We start from the raw sequence: 17319 nt of genomic DNA on the forward strand, positions 1-17319 counted from the left end.
TGGTAGGTGTGGGTTAGGTGTGCTGGTTTTACTTGGATGGGTTGAACTTGATGGACACTGGTCTTTTTTCAACCCTATGTAACTATGTAACTATGTAAGTACCTGTACTTGATCCCAACTAAGATATAATTACCCCTTATTGGGGGCAGAACAGCCCTATTGGGTTTATTTCATGGTTAAATGATTCCCTTTTCTCTGTAATAATAAAACAGTACCTGTACTTGATCCCAACTAAGATATAATTACCCCTTATTGGGGCAGAACAGCCCTATTGGGTTTATTTAATGGTTAAATGATTCCCTTTTCTCTGTAATAATAAAACAGTACCTGTACTTGATCCCAACTAAGATATAATTAGCCCTTATTGGGGGCAGAACAGCCCTATTGGGTTTATTTCATGGTTAAATGATTCCCTTTTCTCTGTAATAATAAAACAGTACCTGTACTTGATCCCAACTAAGATATAATTACCCCTTATTGGGGGCAGAACAATCCTGTTTTATTGTGGCCCGTGCCTAAGAGCTTACAACTCCCAACTCCAATTGCAGGAACAGAGAACAGGGAGCCAGATTTATACAGATCAGCTGGGATTCTCATTGGAGGATTCTTTTGCATTTCAATGCTGCCAATGCGGGCCCTAGAGAGCTGGGAAAGTTTTATTGTGCAATATTGCTTTAAGAATACAACCCTGATGTTGCTGGACTACAGCTCCCAGCATGCCTCACCCTTCATTATATGTTACATTATTCTGGGATTTGTAGTCCAGCAACAGCTACATATAATAGAATATACATATTCCAATCCATAGCAATGTCAGAAACAACTTGTAAGAGAACACACCCATTCTGTCAAGGATTTATTTGTTTGGTTTTTTTTTCGAAGATAAAAGTGAAAGTATTTTTGGCATTTACTGCAGAGTAGCCAGTCATAAAAAAGAAACAGGTGCTTGGAGTGACCAGGAAGAGAAAAGAAAAAGAATTACGAGAGAAAGAGCAATAGATAGAGACGAAAAAGGGGACGAATATCGACAGGATAAGGAAAAACAAACAGAATTCTCTAAGTTTTGAGTCGTCGGCCACAGGGAGAATAAGTATGAAAAGGACCAAGGAGAGGTAAGTTATTCCTTATATCTTTCCCACTACAAAGCATTTCAAGGTCAACCAATACTGGCCAAAAACTTCATTATAAATCCAAGAGAAGTGACCAATGAGAATGCTGATTTCCAGTACTGTGTCAGGCCCCTTGCTGGTACCTTACATATAGAGATAATGATGTCATTTTCCCGTCATTATATGGCACAGGAATCAGACATGGGGATAAAGGGACAGACTTGTTCAGTGCTGGGAAACTGTGCTTAATGCTCCCAACTCCAATTGCAGGAACAGAGAACAGGGAGCCAGATTTATACAGATCTCATTGGTCACTTCTCTTGCATCTATAATTGCGTTTTGGGTCAGTAGAATTCTCATTGGTGAATTGGTTTCCATGTGTAATTGGAGGATTCTTTTGCATTTCAATGCTGCCAATGCGGGCCCTAGAGAGCTGGGAAAGTTTTATTGTGCAATATTGCTTTAAGAATACAGCCCTGATGTTGCTGGACTACAGCTCCCAGCATGCCTCACCCTTCATTATATGTTAAATTTTTCTGGGATTTGTAGTCCAGCAACAGCTGAGTAACGTTGGGTTCAGCCGCGCTGTGCAGCAGGGTTTAAATCCCCTTTTTAACCTTTGGGAATGTATTCTGGACTATTCCTCACTGTTTCTGGTACAGGATTACTTTTTCCTCTTTTATCCTTGATGAGATTTTTTCACTTTTGGAATAAGCAGCACGTTGAATGGGCCTCTATTTATGTAAGATATTTCTAAGGTGGGAGGTGCAGGGTTTACTTTCCCTTTCTCTTTATTTATACCGAATGGTACCTGCACAGCCAACTGCCACTTGGTTTGAGGTGGTGTTCATCCAAGAAAACCCTCAGTCTCTGTTTGATCTAAAACCCCACAACAGTCTCACTGCCAATGTTCTCAATGGAGTAGAAGAAGGCTCTGGTTGCATAAGAGTAGACAGGACAATTCAGCACTGGGAAATATCTTCCTGTTGGCTCAGTGATCCCCAACTATTGGCTCGTGGGCAACATGTTGCTCCCCAACCCCTTGGATGTTGCTCTCAGTGCCCCCAAACCAGGGAGTTATTTTTGAATTCCTGACTTGGGGGCAAGTTTTGGTTGAATAAAAACAAGATTTCCTACCAAATAAAGCCCCCTGTAAGCTGATAGGGTGCATAGAGGCCCCTAATAGTCAATCACAGCCCTTATTTGGCTCCTCCATGAACTTTTATGGTGATTGTGTTGCTCCCCAAGTCTTTTTACATTTGACTCTGGCTCACAAGTAAGAAAGGTTGGAGACTCCTGTGTTGGCTCATTATATATTAGTCAACAAGCTGAGATATAGAGGGAATATATCATTATTAGACATGTTTCCTAATGTAAGTATTTATTATTTCCATGCAGTACAAGGCAGATTGTGGGTATCAGCTCCAGGTGCCCTCAGTGTAACCTTCAGTGGATGATAGAGCTTCTGTCTTCTGATTTCTCTGAGCTTGTGTCAGAGGTGACGTATCTTCCCATCTCTAACGATAACTCAGATAAGTGGGAGAAGAAAATACAAGGATGTTCTATTGGAATATTATACCATAGCCTGAATCATGGACGGATCAACATCACTGATGTAGAAGGATCTCTGTATGACAAGGAGCTTCTCTACATGTCCCAGTGTCTAGGTGAGAGCACATTCCCTTACTGCTATCTTTGCATCTTTCTTCTAGGAATTCTGAATTTGAAGTTGTGTTTTATTGATCCAGTGATATGTTTTACACTTCTCTAGCAGCTATTCATTGTTACCCAATCCATAACCTAGGGATCCCCAACCTTTTCTTCCTGTAAGCAATATTTCAATGAAAAAAAAGCTGTGAAGCAACACAAGCACAGAAACTTTCCCAGTAGGTGACCAATAAGGAATCAGATTGGTTAATTAATAGCTCAATGTGGACTGGCAGACTACTAGAGGATCTGTTTAGCAGTACACATGGTCATTATGCCTTAACGTCAGAAATCCAACTTTGAGGCCACTGGGAACAACATCAAAGGTGTTGGGGAGCAACATGTTGCCCCCAAGCCACTGGTTGGGGATCACTGCCATAATCAATTCCTGATATTCACTATTCACCCTGACATTCAAGGTGCCCATCTATTAACTTTATTATCCTGGTTACTCCTGACCACTTGCTGTGATCTCTAGTTCTGGCCATGAATAATCTTGGACCTTCCTATTGTATTTCTAATTGCCAGTCATCTATGTAGATTATAGCTGCGTCTTGACTTTGTATATCTATATGCACCTTTGCATTTTTCTTAGACATCAGGCAAACATCTTGAGGCTCTTTCCCAATGTCAAGAACATATTGAATCCTTGAGGCTCTTTCCCAATGCCAAGAACATGTTGAATCCTTGAGGCTCTTTCCAAATGCCAAGAACATATTGAATCCTTGAGGCTTTTTCCCAATGCCAAGAACATGTTGAATCCTTGAGGCTCTTTCCAAATGCCAAGAACATATTGAATCCTTGAGGCTCTTTCCCAATGCCAAGAACATGTTGAATCCTTGAGGCTCTTTCCAAATGCCAAGAACATATTGAATCCTTGAGGCTCTTTCCCAATGCCAAGAACATGTTGAATCCATGATTTGATTCCATCTGAGCTCAGTCCAGGCCACCCTCTTTCTGGGCACACTAACTGGGCCTCAGGAACGAGGGGAAATGCTGTTCTCAGCAGCCTAACAATGTCAAAGTGTTGACTTTGTAGTCTTGCCACAAATCTAGGCCTGAAAGCAATATCACTTTCAATAAAAAACGAGTTATTTTTTGCACGTTGACTAACCTGTAAGCTCCACCAAAACACCAACCCAAAACTTGGTGGCAGAAATCAACATTCCAAGTCATTCCCTGTGTACAATGGGGAAAGGGGGAAATAAGTAGGGGTTCCCTGAGCCCCATCAAAAATGCCACCTATTTTTCCTTTTACTAATCACATCAACCACGGCCTCCCCAGGCAACCACTCATGGTCTGGTCTATGCCTGGTATGGTTTAGTCTATCCCACTTCCCTAAAGGTCCCCATACACGGGCCGATTGTTGCTGCTGATATCGGTCCCTTGTGTAGGGGCAGAAATGAGGGGCCTGCCGGGTCAGGGACCGCATCAACGTGGACCTTTAACTTGGGTGGCCATTACAATTCTGCAACAGAATTATAAACAGCAGGGCTACGTAGATGTTGTTTCATGGCTTCTAATATACAGTCTGTACTGGTATGTGTTGCACAGGCAAGGAGAATGTTATGGTTGTGCTGGATGATATAGAGCAACCCAACAAGGAGGAAACTCAGAGGATCCAAAGAACCCAGCCCAGCATCAATAATTGCTCGTCTCTTCTCCTTCTAACGGCAAATAAGGATAAAGAAACAGACTTTCTATCCCAGATTAATGCAATTTCTGAGCTTCTGAATAGAGGTACCACTGGGGTTGATTTATTTAAATAGAATGATAAGACGGGGGATGTTTGTAGCAATGTCACGTGGTTTTCCTTGACTTTATAGGGAAGTTGTGTGCAATAAATCAATCCATTTATACCATTACATTTAAAGAAAAAGGAAAGGTAAAAACTAAGTAAGCTTTATCAGAAAGGTCAGAAGAAAATAAATACTGTGTTTCTTTTGATAGAGGACATAGGTCCTCTATCAAAAGAAACACAATATTTATTTTCTTCTTTTGTGTACACATGTTCTTCTGTATCAGACTTCCTTCTCAGAAAAATCCTTCAGGGCACAGCCTGAGTCTGCTTAGTTGGCTCCTTTCTCCCCCTCCCTTCTCCTCCTCCCATCTCATCTCTCTCCACCTCCCAACTGTGCTGTGTAATCTGTGCTACCAAGAGCCAGAGCTGCAACATGGAACCTACTGAGACCAAGCTAAAATGGCAGCTGCTATCTTAAACATACAGAGGGAGCTTCTAGGGCTGTTTATTTGGGTATGGTAAAGCTTTCTGCAGAATAAATATAGCGTTCTAGCTTGCACTATTGTGCCTTTCCTTCTCCTTTAAAGGCAAAACATTTTGGTGAACAATGGTACTGGGTCTTTGAAAGCTACCAGTGTGCAGTGGGACACAGAGACATTACTTCTAGATATAACTGAATTAATTGAAACATTCCATAGCAGGCAAGTTGCAGTGAGCCAAGGCCAACTCATCCAGACTGCCTGGATGTTCAAGCACCTGAGAAAGTTAAGGGCTCTAGGTCCTAATAAATATCATTCACACTGCCAAATATAATTGATGCTTCTACCTCCAGTTTACTTGTGCATTGCTGTTTTTCTTCCTGAAGGGAAATATCTGCACTCAATGGGAAATCAGCCATCTAAAATATTTGCCCATTCATTGGGCAGAACTGATCGCCACTCCAAACAAACTCAGTCAGTAAGTATATTAAAGATATTCTGTGACGTGGCAATAGGAGCTATACTATGGGAATGGGTATGAAGGACAAATGATACTCAAGGTTCCCTGAGCCGTGTCAAAAAAAGATAAAGGTATTAATGAAGATACTATATAAAGGAAATGTCGGTAATGAAATTCAAGATTTATTACTGGGCCCAGTTTTTTCTGTCCCCATCCCATAAACACAGAGTGGTCGGATACAAGTGGTGCTGTAGTCATAGGGGTCTCTAAGAACACCCCCTAGCTTTCATTTGGAAGCCCAGGCTAGAGAACGCTTGGTGGAGAGAGCAACCTTCATCAGAAATTGCACAGGCCCAAGTTCTCCCTGGATCAGTCCTAAGTGGTATGTATACTTTTGCTCCCTTAAGGCTCCACTACTTGCCCCCATGGGAATTAAGAAAAAAGGGCCATAAATCTCACATTTTAGGGCATATGCTGTTAAAAAATCTGTAAGAAAATGTGTCCCACTATGCTATTTTAGGCGTATGGCTTTCTATAGAAAGAGCAGATCCTCTGACTTCTGAGGGAGCTCTGGGACGAATAGAGTTCCCAGTAGGACACTTACAGATAAGCTGTTTCAGTAGAGGTTGATGATAATGATGAGGGAGCTCTGGGAGGAATAGGGTTCCCAGTAGGACACTTACAGATAAGCTGTTTCAGTAGAGGTTGATGATAATGATGTGGGAGCTCTAGGAGGAATAGGGTTCCCAGTAGGACACTTACAGATAAGCTGTTTCAGTAGAGGTTGATGATAATGATGAGGGAGCTCTGGGAGGAATAGGGTTCCCAGTAGGACACTTACAGATAAGCTGTTTCAGTAGAGGTTGATGATAATGATGAGGGAACTCTGAGAGGAATAGGGTTCCCAGTAGGACACTTACAGATAAGCTGTTTCAGTAGGGGTTGATGATAATGATGAGGGAGCTCTGGGAGGAATAGGGTTCCCAGTAGGACACTTACAGATAAGCTGTTTCAGTAGAGGTTGGCGATAATCATGAGGGAGCTCTAGGAGGAATAGGGTTCCCAGTAGGACACTTACAGATAAGCTGTTTCAGTAGAGGTTGATGATAATGATGAGGGAGCTCTAGGAGGAATAGGGTTCCCAGTAGGACACTTACAGATAAACTGTTTCAGTAGAGGTTGATGATAATGATGAGGGAGCTCTAGGAGGAATAGGGTTCCCAGTAGGACACTTACAGATAAGCTGTTTCAGTAGAGGTTGATGATAATGATGTGGGAGCTCTAGGAGGAATAGGGTTCCCAGTAGGACACTTACAGATAAGCTGTTTTGGTACAGGATGATGATGATGATTGATGGATGATGATGGATGATGATGGATGATGATGATGATGATGATGATGATGATGATGATGATGATGATGATGATGATGATGATGATGATAAAACATTGCTTATTAAGCTAGGTATAGGGGACTCACATTGCTTTCCTGTAGGTACTAACTTGGGGTTTCATTATTCTCACCACATAAACAAATATTTCCCAGTATACTGGATCAACTAGCAGTTAGGCAGGTTATATATAGGCATTATGGTTGAACTTGATGGGCGTATGTCTTTTTTCAACTTATCTTACTATGTTACTATGTTTAAGCCCATGAGCCAATGGAAAGTTGTGCCAGAGGACAATACTACCACAACTGCCCAGGGAAGCAAAGGAAGCATGGGGGCCATGTAGCATCTTTTTAATTAATTGTCTTTTATTTAAAATTCCCAGTTCTCCTAAGATAAAACTTCTATTCCAGTCATTATTTGGATTAATATTCTTTGTAAATGTTTTTTTTCCAGTTTGATGATGGTGCAACTCCACAATCTGCCAGAAAGAGTCCAAACCTGAACATTCCGTGTTCGCAAAAGTATTCAGTCGGTGTCTTCTCCAGGTGTGCCCAGAGCAATTATGACTGGCTTGTGGGGCTGCTGACAAGTGGAGACTTTGGGAACCTAGTGAGGGAGGTCCATGCTGTGGAAATATCCAATGATTATTCGGAATTTTTTTCTGCTATAAATAACTACACATTTGCCATTCTCTATCATTCACTCAACTACGGGCGCCTCAGTATTACTAATGTGACCGACTCCTTGTATGACGAACACCTGGAGACCTTATCAAAGTGCCTTGGTGAGTGCCAATTTATGTACTAATTATTTCAGAAATAGCTTAAAACTAATGGACTTCTAATTGTACTTGTATGTCAGGGTATTTTTGGGCAGTGTAAAGGTCCCCATACACAGGCCGACTATAGCTGCCGATATCAGTCCCTTGAACGGATTCGGCAGCTTATCGGCCCGTGTATGGGCAGAACAGAGCGGCCTGGCCGACTGATATCTGGCCTGAAATTGGCCAGATCTCGATCGGCCAGGTTAGAAAATCCGGTCAGATCGGGGACCGCATCGGCTCGTTGATGCGGTCCCCGAACCGACTGCCCCATAACCACCAGATTATTTTTTTTTTAAGTTTTTTAAGTTTTTTTTTAAGTTTCTTGCTACCTGATATCGCCCATCCGTAGGTGGGGATATCGGGTGAAGATCCGCTCGCTTGGCGACATCGCCAAGCGAGCGGATCTTATAGTGTATGGGCACTGTCATGCCAGGCACCATATGGCCCGGACCTGGCAAAGGGTTAACCCCTATCACTATCTAGTCTCCTGCAGAGACCCTTAATTAAATATGCATTTAGGGGCTGCGGAAAGGGGGCAACTCCAACAGAGGGAGCAGACTATCCGTATCCAGCCATTTGGTGGGCGGGAAACCTGGGGCTATTGCTTTCTTTGATCTATGATCAAAGAGGCCAACTGGGGACCCAGAGCAGCAGGGGGGTGCAGCTATCAGAAAATATGGATTATAGAAATGGATCCATATCTCCGCTGCTTTAGGGTCCACATCCTCATAACTCACATAGGATTTATGAGGAGGCCCCAGGCTTCCCAATGATACCAAACAGTGGCAGCATATACCCCTCTCTGAGTAGGGATGGGTTCTGGGGGACTGGGACATGAGACACCCCCCATGTTTGGTATCATTTTGATCGCCCCCATATGGGCTAAGACAAGCCCCTATTGTCATAATAATATTGGGTACTGGCAAGTACCCAATATTATATGACCAGAAACTGGCAGGAGAAGTACAGCTCTACAGGGGAGGTCCTGTGACACACCCCTGGGCACTCCCTCCTCATGAATACAGTAATGAGGGAGGGTCCCAGGAGTAGGATAAAAAAGGGCACAGACCCAGGTGCCAGGCAACTCATATTTTGGGGCTCCATGTTCTTTTGGATTGTGAGTTCACCATTTTCAACCTCTTGCCTCAGAGGGCACAGGATATTCGGTAACGTACTTAGGATTTCTCTGGGTTTCTATCCCCTTTTTATTTTTACTGTTTGTACATGTCTCTTTTGTAATATTCTTTTAATGCACTGTTTACCCTTGTAATATTAAATATAAAATTTAATAAGTTATGTCCTTCGGCTCTATATCAATTCCCACGTAACTTGTATGACTGCTCAGGCCTAGAGGTGTACTAATTGTTTGGTTGTGTGCATGCTATTAGTTAGTGGGCTGTCAGTAGGGCAGTGTGTATGTAAATTAAACGTGGTTGCTGGTGTGTGTGTGGAAGTAGTAGAACTATCCCTCACTGCAGTAGGAAAGTTTGTGCATGAAATAGGTGGGTAATTGGGTTTCTATCGCCTGTTAATGATAGATGGTGGCAGCGAATAGTTGTATTTGGGGCGGTGGTGTGTTTTGGGGGGCTTGATATTGGTCTAACCTGTGTGAAAGGTGACTGAATGTAACCCCTTGTTCCCCGTCCCGGTGTCAGGCCCGTCTGCGAGTGGCGTCTCCCTGACAGGCACCTTAAGGGAATTTGATGGGTGGGGAGTCCTTCTGGTGAGGACTGGTTATTGTGACCAACCAGAAACAAGTCAAGAATGAAAATATAGAGGCTGAAGGTCAGAAACTTAAGAGGGCGTAGAGACTAGTGATGGGCAAATCTGTCCAAAAAGTTCACGAAACACAAAAAAATAGCAAAATGCAATGAAGTCAACTTTTTTTTTAACCTCGCAACAATCTTTTTTTTGCAGCCATTGTAGTCTATAGGGCTGATTTGCTAATCCACGAATCCGAATCCCGAATGGGAAAAAATCAGATTGGAAACGAACATTTTGCGACTTTTTCGTATTTTTGACGATTTTTTCGTCACTGTCGCGACTTTTTCATAGCCATTATGCGTTTTGTGAATTGTCGCAACTTTTTCATAGTCATTATGCGTAATTTTACTTTCTAACTGCAATACAATATTATTGAACGTTGCGTCTTTTCTTTCTTCTTTCTTCTGAAATTGTTTTTCTGTGAAGATATCTAGTTTATATAGATCCAGGCAGCACACAATGCATTAATAGATATGTTATATGGCATGAAATATGACATTACATGTTTCCTGAGATAACTCAGTCACCTTTAGAGTTCTCTCTCTCTCTTCCGTTGACATCTATGACTTGGTTTTCCTTACTGGGTTTGTAGGCAAGGAGAAAGTCATTGTGGTCCTTGATGACTTGGAAGATAGCAGTTCTGAGGAGAAGAGGAAGATACTCCATGAACAGCCAAGCATTGAGCGATATTCCCAGGAACTCCTCCTCATTAGTGAAACCGAAAAGAAGGCAGGAATTAATAACTCTCACACTATGCAGGGCAAACTGGAGAAACTCAAGCAAACCTTGGAGACCAGACGTAAGTACAAGGAATACGGCTTACAGAATTTCCCACCACTTTCCCCCCCCAGTTTTTATGCCCTCTATGTTTCAAGGGAAACAGAACAGATAGTTTATGTGAATTGAGAAAAAGCAATACAATATGGCACCACAGGAGACATGGCAAAAAGACATTATTTTACTGGGCATGAAATCCTAATCCAGCAATTACCAGTAGAAATATATATATTTATTGACATAGTAATTAAGGGGGGGATGTATCTGATCTATCCAGTACCATTGGTTAGTGAAAGCATCAGACTGAGATAACTACTTCAGTTTCAACATTTCTTTGAGTTTAGGAGTTTGAGTTTAGAAGAAATGAACCCTTAATCAGTTGAAGGTTGGACATGATTGGTTTAGGGGCTGTAAATTCTTATTGAGCACGTAGAAGTATATAATTACTTTGGATTTATTTCCATTCTCTATTCTACAGTCATAAATGCCCAATGATAACCAGAATATCAATTCATTCTAGAGACTAGATTTTATTTCCCAAGATATTGGCCAATGGCATTTTGTTCATCTACTGCTTGAAAGGTTTGGTACACTTGGAAATGTTCATTGGCGTGTTTTCAAGCACAGTAAAGCGCCATGAAAGCGCACTCGAACTTTCAGACTATTGGTATTTAAAGTCAACGGGGAGCTTTTTTGAACTATAAAATGCCCGGCATTAGTGATGAGCGAATCTGTTCCGTTCCGAAAATGTTGTGCGACAAAAAAAAATTGTCGCCCGCGGCTATTATTTTGTCGCGCGGCTATTATTTTGTCACCCGCGGCTATTGTTTTGTCGCACGCGGCTATTATTTTGTCGCACGCGGCTATTATTTCGTCGCCCGCGGCTATTATTTTGTTGCGCGGCTATTGTTTTGTTGCCCGCAACTATTCTTTTTTGACGCCGGCGACAATTTTTGTACGTGTGGCGAATGTTTCCGCAAATTTTTTTTTGACGCAAATCCATGCCTGGCGAAAATTTTCGCCCATCACTACCCGGCATGACAAAACACTGAAAATCTTAGGGGCTGATTCATCAAAGTACAAGTTTAAATCCCGAAATGGGTAAAATTCTGATTAGATATGATAACTTCTTATGATCGGAAATGTCATGGAAATGCTTACAAAAAATCGTAATAGTCACATAATATCATATTTGCGATTCGAAAGTCACGAAATTTTTGTATCCGAAAGATCGTAAACGCTGGGAAAACCTTTCTGCAGCTCCAACCTGGCCCAAGGAAAGTCACCATACCGAAGCTTGAATGAATCCAAAACTTTCGTACTTGTTGCGACAAAAGCGATTTTGTCGCGTAAAATTTGTCGAAAGTGCAAAAAAGTTGTGAAAATTAACTAAAAAAATGCACATAATACACACAGTACGAAAACTTAGAAAAAGTACAAATCTTTTGTATTCGGAATGCAATCGTACTTTGATGAATGTGCCCCTAAGTGTTTATAGTTAATATAAATATATACTTATCATTTCAGCAAAATCCCACCCATCATCTTCATTTACTCATGAGAATTTCTCCAGTACAGAAGCAAGACCATCTTGTGAGTTTCATTTTTATCAGTTTCATCAAAGATTATCTGAATAGAAGACAAAGTTTCTTTTCTTTTATTACTATTTTCTCCCATAATTAAACACTTACCTACCATTAGCGATGAGCGAATCCGCCCCGTTTCCCTTTAGCAAAAATTTGCTAATCTTTCAAAAGATTTGTGAATTTGCCCATCACTACCTACCACTCCTAGAGGCAGATGTGTTGGTGAATGCTATGGTATTAATTCTGGTCGATTCATAGTGATGTTGTTGTTTATTGAACCTATATATCTAATGTTTGTTGATTTGCTTTGAAATCAAAATAAGTGAGAATTATATAAAGATCAAAAGGTCCTTGGACCTCACTAGACAAACAAATGAGGATAAACTACAGTCACACTTTACTGCTGCACTTCAAGTTGGAGTGATATTCCCCCCCCCTCACCCCCAGCAGCCGATCAGCAGAACAATGGGAAGGGAGCAAGATAGCAGCTCCCAGTAGGTATCAGAATAGCACTCAATAGTAAGAAATCCAAGTCCGACTTGGGACTCCTCCAGTTACATGGGAGTAGGAGAAACAATAGGTTAGCTGAAATCAGTTCTAATGTGTAGCGCTGGCTCCTTCTGAAAGCTCAGACTCAGTCACACTTTACTGCTGCGCTGCAAGTTGGAGTGATATCCCCCCCCCCTCACCCCCAGCAGCTGATCAGCAGAACAATGGGAAGGGAGCAAGATAGCAGCTCCCAGTAGGTATCAGAATAGCACTCAATAGTAAGAAATCCAAGTCCGGCTTGGGACTCCTCCAGTTACATGGGAGTAGGAGAAACAATAGGTTAGCTGAAAGCAGTTCTAATGTGTAGTGCTGGCTGAAAGCTCAGACTCACTCACACTTTACTGCTGCGCTGCAAGTTGTTGTGATATCCCCCCCCTCACCCCCAGCGGCCGATCAGCAGAACAATGGGAAGGGAGCAAGATAGCAGCTCCCAGTAGGTATCAGAATAGCACTCAATAGTAAGAAATCCAAGTCCGGCTTGGGACTCCTCCAGTTACATGGGAGTAGGAGAAACAATAGGTTAGCTGAAAGCAGTTCTAATGTGTAGCGCTGGCTGAAAGCTCAGACTCACACAATGCACTGAGATGGCGTCTACACACCAATAGGGAGAGGAAATTATTTGCTATGTAACAGTGTATTTTAGAAATAAAAAGTACCCCATAAAAATCATGACAGTATCCCTTTAAACACCATTCATTTTACTGCCTTAGGCCAACAAACATCCAGCCATATGGATAGTAGATATATCTCTCAAGATTTGTTCACATTTTCAGGGTCAGACTTGGCCACCGGGGCATCGGGAATAAACATGATCCCTGGATGGTACCCCCCCGAGTCGACCGAAAACCCCCCATGCACTAAAGGTAAGTTTAATTTACGTGCACTCAGGGAGGGGGTCAGACAGGTGGTGGGGGGTGTGAAGGCCACTACCGGGGCCTATTGGTACCAATTATTCTTCACTTGTCATCCTTTCATTTCATAGGTGAAGGTACCACCCCGTCTCCTGCAGACACAGCACAAGTTTCTGCTCCTGTTTCTAAGGGATTAGGATCAGATGGACCCCCGATTAACAACCAGGTCCTTGATATGTTGGATCAGATATTAAGCGATGTGAAGCAAATAGACAAGAAGATATCCAGCCAGACACGGCAACTTGAAGAGTGTAAGGAGGAGATATCGAAGTTGACTCGGCAGAATGAAGAGTTAAAGAAGGTTTTTCAGGAGTTCGAAGATTCTAAGAAAAATCATTGTGAATTGTGCTCTCAGCATAAGAAAAAGAAAGAGGAGTCAGAACCAGACCTGCAGCCTCATTCTTCAAATGCAGTCGCACTGATAAACAATTCTACTCCATGAAGCCCCCAGAAACATACATCCACAACTCCAAAAAAAAGCTCCAATTACGGGAAGGCCATCTCCCATGGAGCCCATTTTAGGCAAATAATTTTTTTTAATGATTCCCTTTTCTCTGTAATAATAAAACAGTACCTGTACTTGATCCCAACTAAGATATAATTACCCCTTATTGGGGGCAGAACAGCCCTATTGGGTTTATTTCATGGTTAAATGATTCCCTTTTCTCTGTAATAATAAAACAGTACCTGTACTTGATCCCAACTAAGATATAATTACCCCTTATTGGGGCAGAACAGCCCTATTGGGTTTATTTAATGGTTAAATGATTCCCTTTTCTCTGTAATAATAAAACAGTACCTGTACTTGATCCCAACTAAGATATAATTACCCCTTATTGGGGCAGAACAGCCCTATTGGGTTTATTTAATGGTTAAATGATTCCCTTTTCTCTGTAATAATAAAACAGTACCTGTACTTGATCCCAACTAAGATATAATTACCCCTTATTGGGGCAGAACTGCCCTATTGGGTTTATTTCATGGTTAAATGATCTCTTTTCTCTGAAATAATAAAACAGTACCTGTACTTGATCCCAACTAAGATATAATTACCCCTTATTGGGGGCAGAACAGCCCTATTGGGTTTATTTAATGGTTAAATGATCCCCTTTTCTCTGTAATAATAAAACAGTACCTGTACTTGATCCCAACTAAGATATAATTACCCCTTATTGGGGCAGAACAGCCCTATTGGGTTTATTTAAAGGTTAAATGATTCCCTTTTCTCTGTAATAATAAAACAGTACCTGTACTTGATCCCAACTAAGATATAATTACCCCTTATTGGGGCAGAACAGCCCTATTGGGTTTATTTCATGGTTAAATGATTCCCTTTTCTCTGTAATAATAAAACAGTACCTGTACTTGATCCCAACTAAGATATAATTACCCCTTATTGGGGCAGAACAGCCCTATTGGGTTTATTTAATGGTTAAATGATTCCCTTTTCTCTGTAATAATAAAACAGTACCTTTACTTGATCCCAACTAAGATATAATTACCCCTTATTGGGGCAGAACAGCCCTATTGGGTTTATTTCATGGTTAAATGATTCCCTTTTCTCTGTAATAATAAAACAGTACCTGTACTTGATCCCAACTAAGATATAATTACCCCTTATTGGGGGCAGAACAATCCTTGTAATGTATGGTAGCCATGGTGTAAATGCTATGGGAGTGCACCCCCCTCTCTACTCTACTGATTCTTTTGTAGTACTTGGTCTTTTTTCATATTTGCAACTACTGTACTTTAATGGAAAAGCCTATTCATTTTATATTCTGTTTTTGTTTTATTTCTCACATTAAATGACTGGGCTTGTAAACCCAATCATAACGCTGTCTCACTACAGCCCCTAGTTTTGCTATAGAAGTTGTCGAAAAAATCTTCCAATGATATATTCACCCACAGATCTTCAGTAATAGTATATTAAACATAACGAGTAGATAGAAAATGGTCTCGGAGGAACTGGTGTGCAAACTAGTAAAATAGCTGTTAACGAGTCCCCGAGCTTCAATGAGGGCTTATTCCTTGGTGTAACCCACAAGGGCACGTCTACAATAAATATTCCAGAGTAAGAGGGGTGGATATATTCCAAAAATGGGAGACAATACAGGGGATAATGTATAACTGGATATTTCCCACCTAATCGTTAGGTTTAATGCCTTAACAAAGTAAATAATTAGAAATGGGGGGCAATAATATCACCGTTGCTGAAGAATTCATCCTTCTCGGCTTCTCCCATCTCCCTCACCTTCGATTCATTCTACTCTGTATGTTCTTGTTCCTCTATGCCTGCACATTACTGGGGAACAGCCTCATCACCCTGCTCATCATAAAAGACCCTCGCCTTCACACCCCAATGTATTTCTTCTTGGCCAACCTTTCCATACTAGACCTGTTGTCTCCATCAGTCACTGTGCCCAAAATGATCCAAGACCTCGTTTCTGGGAAGGGAGTTATATCCGTACACGGCTGCTTCGTCCAGATCTTTTTCTTAATAACGTTTGCAGGGTCAGAATGTCCTCTTCTCTCTGTGATGGCTTTTGACCGTTATGTCGCCATTTGTAAACCTCTTCATTATAGGATCATAATGAGCAACAAGATGTGTTCATGGCTAACGGGAGGGGTATGGATCTTGGGGAGCTTCTATTCTCTCTTGCACACATTGCTGACCAAAAACATCCAGTTCTGTGGTCCTTTCTCCATCAACCATGTTTTCTGTGATGTTCTTCCACTTTTCCAGCTGGCCTGCTCAAACATTACTCTAAACTTGGTTTTACTGTATCAATCAGCGTTTTTTAATGGGATGTGCAATTTTTATATTATTCTTAGTTCCTACAGTAGTATCATTACTGCCATAGCGAGGATAACGTCTAAAGACGGAAGGAGGAAAACTTTTTCAACGTGCGCTTCACATCTCATGGTGGTCTCTGTGTTTTATGGGACGGTCATGGCTACTTATTTTAGTCCAATCAGTAGTTACTTGGAGTCCAGAGATAGAACAGCCGCTGTTATCTACACCTCCGTCACCCCAGCGCTGAATCCCATAATATACAGTTTCCGTAATAATGATGTAAAGAAGGCGCTGAAGAAACTGTTTGGGAAGTGAGCAGCAAGTCTGTAGTCAGTGTGGGACTGGCCCATAGGGATACCAGAAAAACTCCCGGTGGGCCCAGGTGTCAACCATACGGGCTAAAACATCCGTTCAACTTTCAAATGATTGTGACTATTAATAAATACATCATTGTTGGAATTGTTGAAATAAAAAAAAAACTCTCAGGAGTTAGTAAACGCTAAGGAGTTTTTAGTTAATCTGCCCCATGTAAGGTCATTGCTGGAGACACAACCCCCACTCTGAGCCAGTCTGAGGGCCACATTGACTGAAGCACAGATATAGAGGCTATATCTAGACAGATTCACTATTTCTAGATTGATTCTCAAGAGCTACTAAGTAGTGATGAGCGAATCTGTTCCGTTTCGCTTCGCCCAAAAATTTGCGAATCTTTCATAAGATTCATGAAACGGCAATAATGTTGTACGGCAAAAAAAATTGTCATCCGCGGCTATTCTTTTGTCGCCCGCGGCTATTATTTTGTTGCACGGTTATTATTTTGTCACCCGCGGCTATTATTTTGTTGCACGGCTATTCTTTTGGTGCAGGGGCTATTATTTTGTCGCCCGCAGATATTATTTTGTCGCACGGCTATTCTTTTGGTGCAGGGGCTATTATTTTGTCGCCCGCAGATATTATTTTGTCGCACGGCTATTCTTTTGGTGCAGGGGCTATTATTTTGTCGCCCGCAGATATTATTTTGTCGCACGGCTATTCTTTTGACACCCGGGGCTATTATTTTGTTGCACGGCTATTATTTTGTCGCCCGCGGCTATTATTTTGTCGCATGGCTATTCTTTTGACGCCCGGGGCTATTATTTTGTCGCCCGCGGCTATTATTTTGTCGCACGGCTATTCTTTTGATGCCCGCGACTATTATTTTGTGGCACAGCTATTCTTTTGATGC

At 41.7% G+C, this 17319-nt stretch overlaps 2 protein-coding genes across 4 annotated transcripts; both read left to right on the forward strand.

Moving 5' to 3' along the window:
* Positions 1 to 725: 725 nt before the first annotated feature.
* On the forward strand, positions 726 to 13881 carry LOC100498591. Of its 3 annotated transcripts, XM_031893640.1 has the most exons (9): positions 727 to 1112; positions 2508 to 2776; positions 4372 to 4557; positions 5424 to 5515; positions 7344 to 7674; positions 10070 to 10276; positions 11782 to 11847; positions 13163 to 13252; positions 13372 to 13881. In XM_031893640.1, the coding sequence occupies exons 1-9, from the start codon at positions 1093 to 1095 to the stop codon at positions 13740 to 13742; spliced, it is 1632 nt and encodes a 543-aa protein (XP_031749500.1). In that variant the 5' UTR covers positions 727 to 1092; the 3' UTR covers positions 13743 to 13881. The 3 variants fall into 3 exon arrangements, with proteins under 3 accessions (XP_031749501.1, XP_031749500.1, XP_031749502.1); XM_031893641.1 differs by lacking the exon at positions 4372 to 4557 and having other exon boundaries at positions 726 to 1112; XM_031893642.1 differs by lacking the exon at positions 2508 to 2776.
* A 1535-nt stretch (positions 13882 to 15416) lies between these two features.
* On the forward strand, positions 15417 to 16505 carry LOC100485078 (olfactory receptor 5V1-like). Its single transcript, XM_002939163.3, has one exon. It carries the CDS (start codon positions 15486 to 15488, stop codon positions 16407 to 16409), a length of 924 nt encoding a protein of 307 aa, XP_002939209.3. The 5' UTR covers positions 15417 to 15485; the 3' UTR covers positions 16410 to 16505.
* The last annotated feature ends 814 nt before the right edge of the window (positions 16506 to 17319 follow it).

The sequence above is a fragment of the Xenopus tropicalis genome, chromosome 9, assembly GCF_000004195.4.
Source record: "Xenopus tropicalis strain Nigerian chromosome 9, UCB_Xtro_10.0, whole genome shotgun sequence".
Taxonomy (NCBI): Eukaryota; Metazoa; Chordata; class Amphibia; order Anura; family Pipidae; genus Xenopus; species Xenopus tropicalis.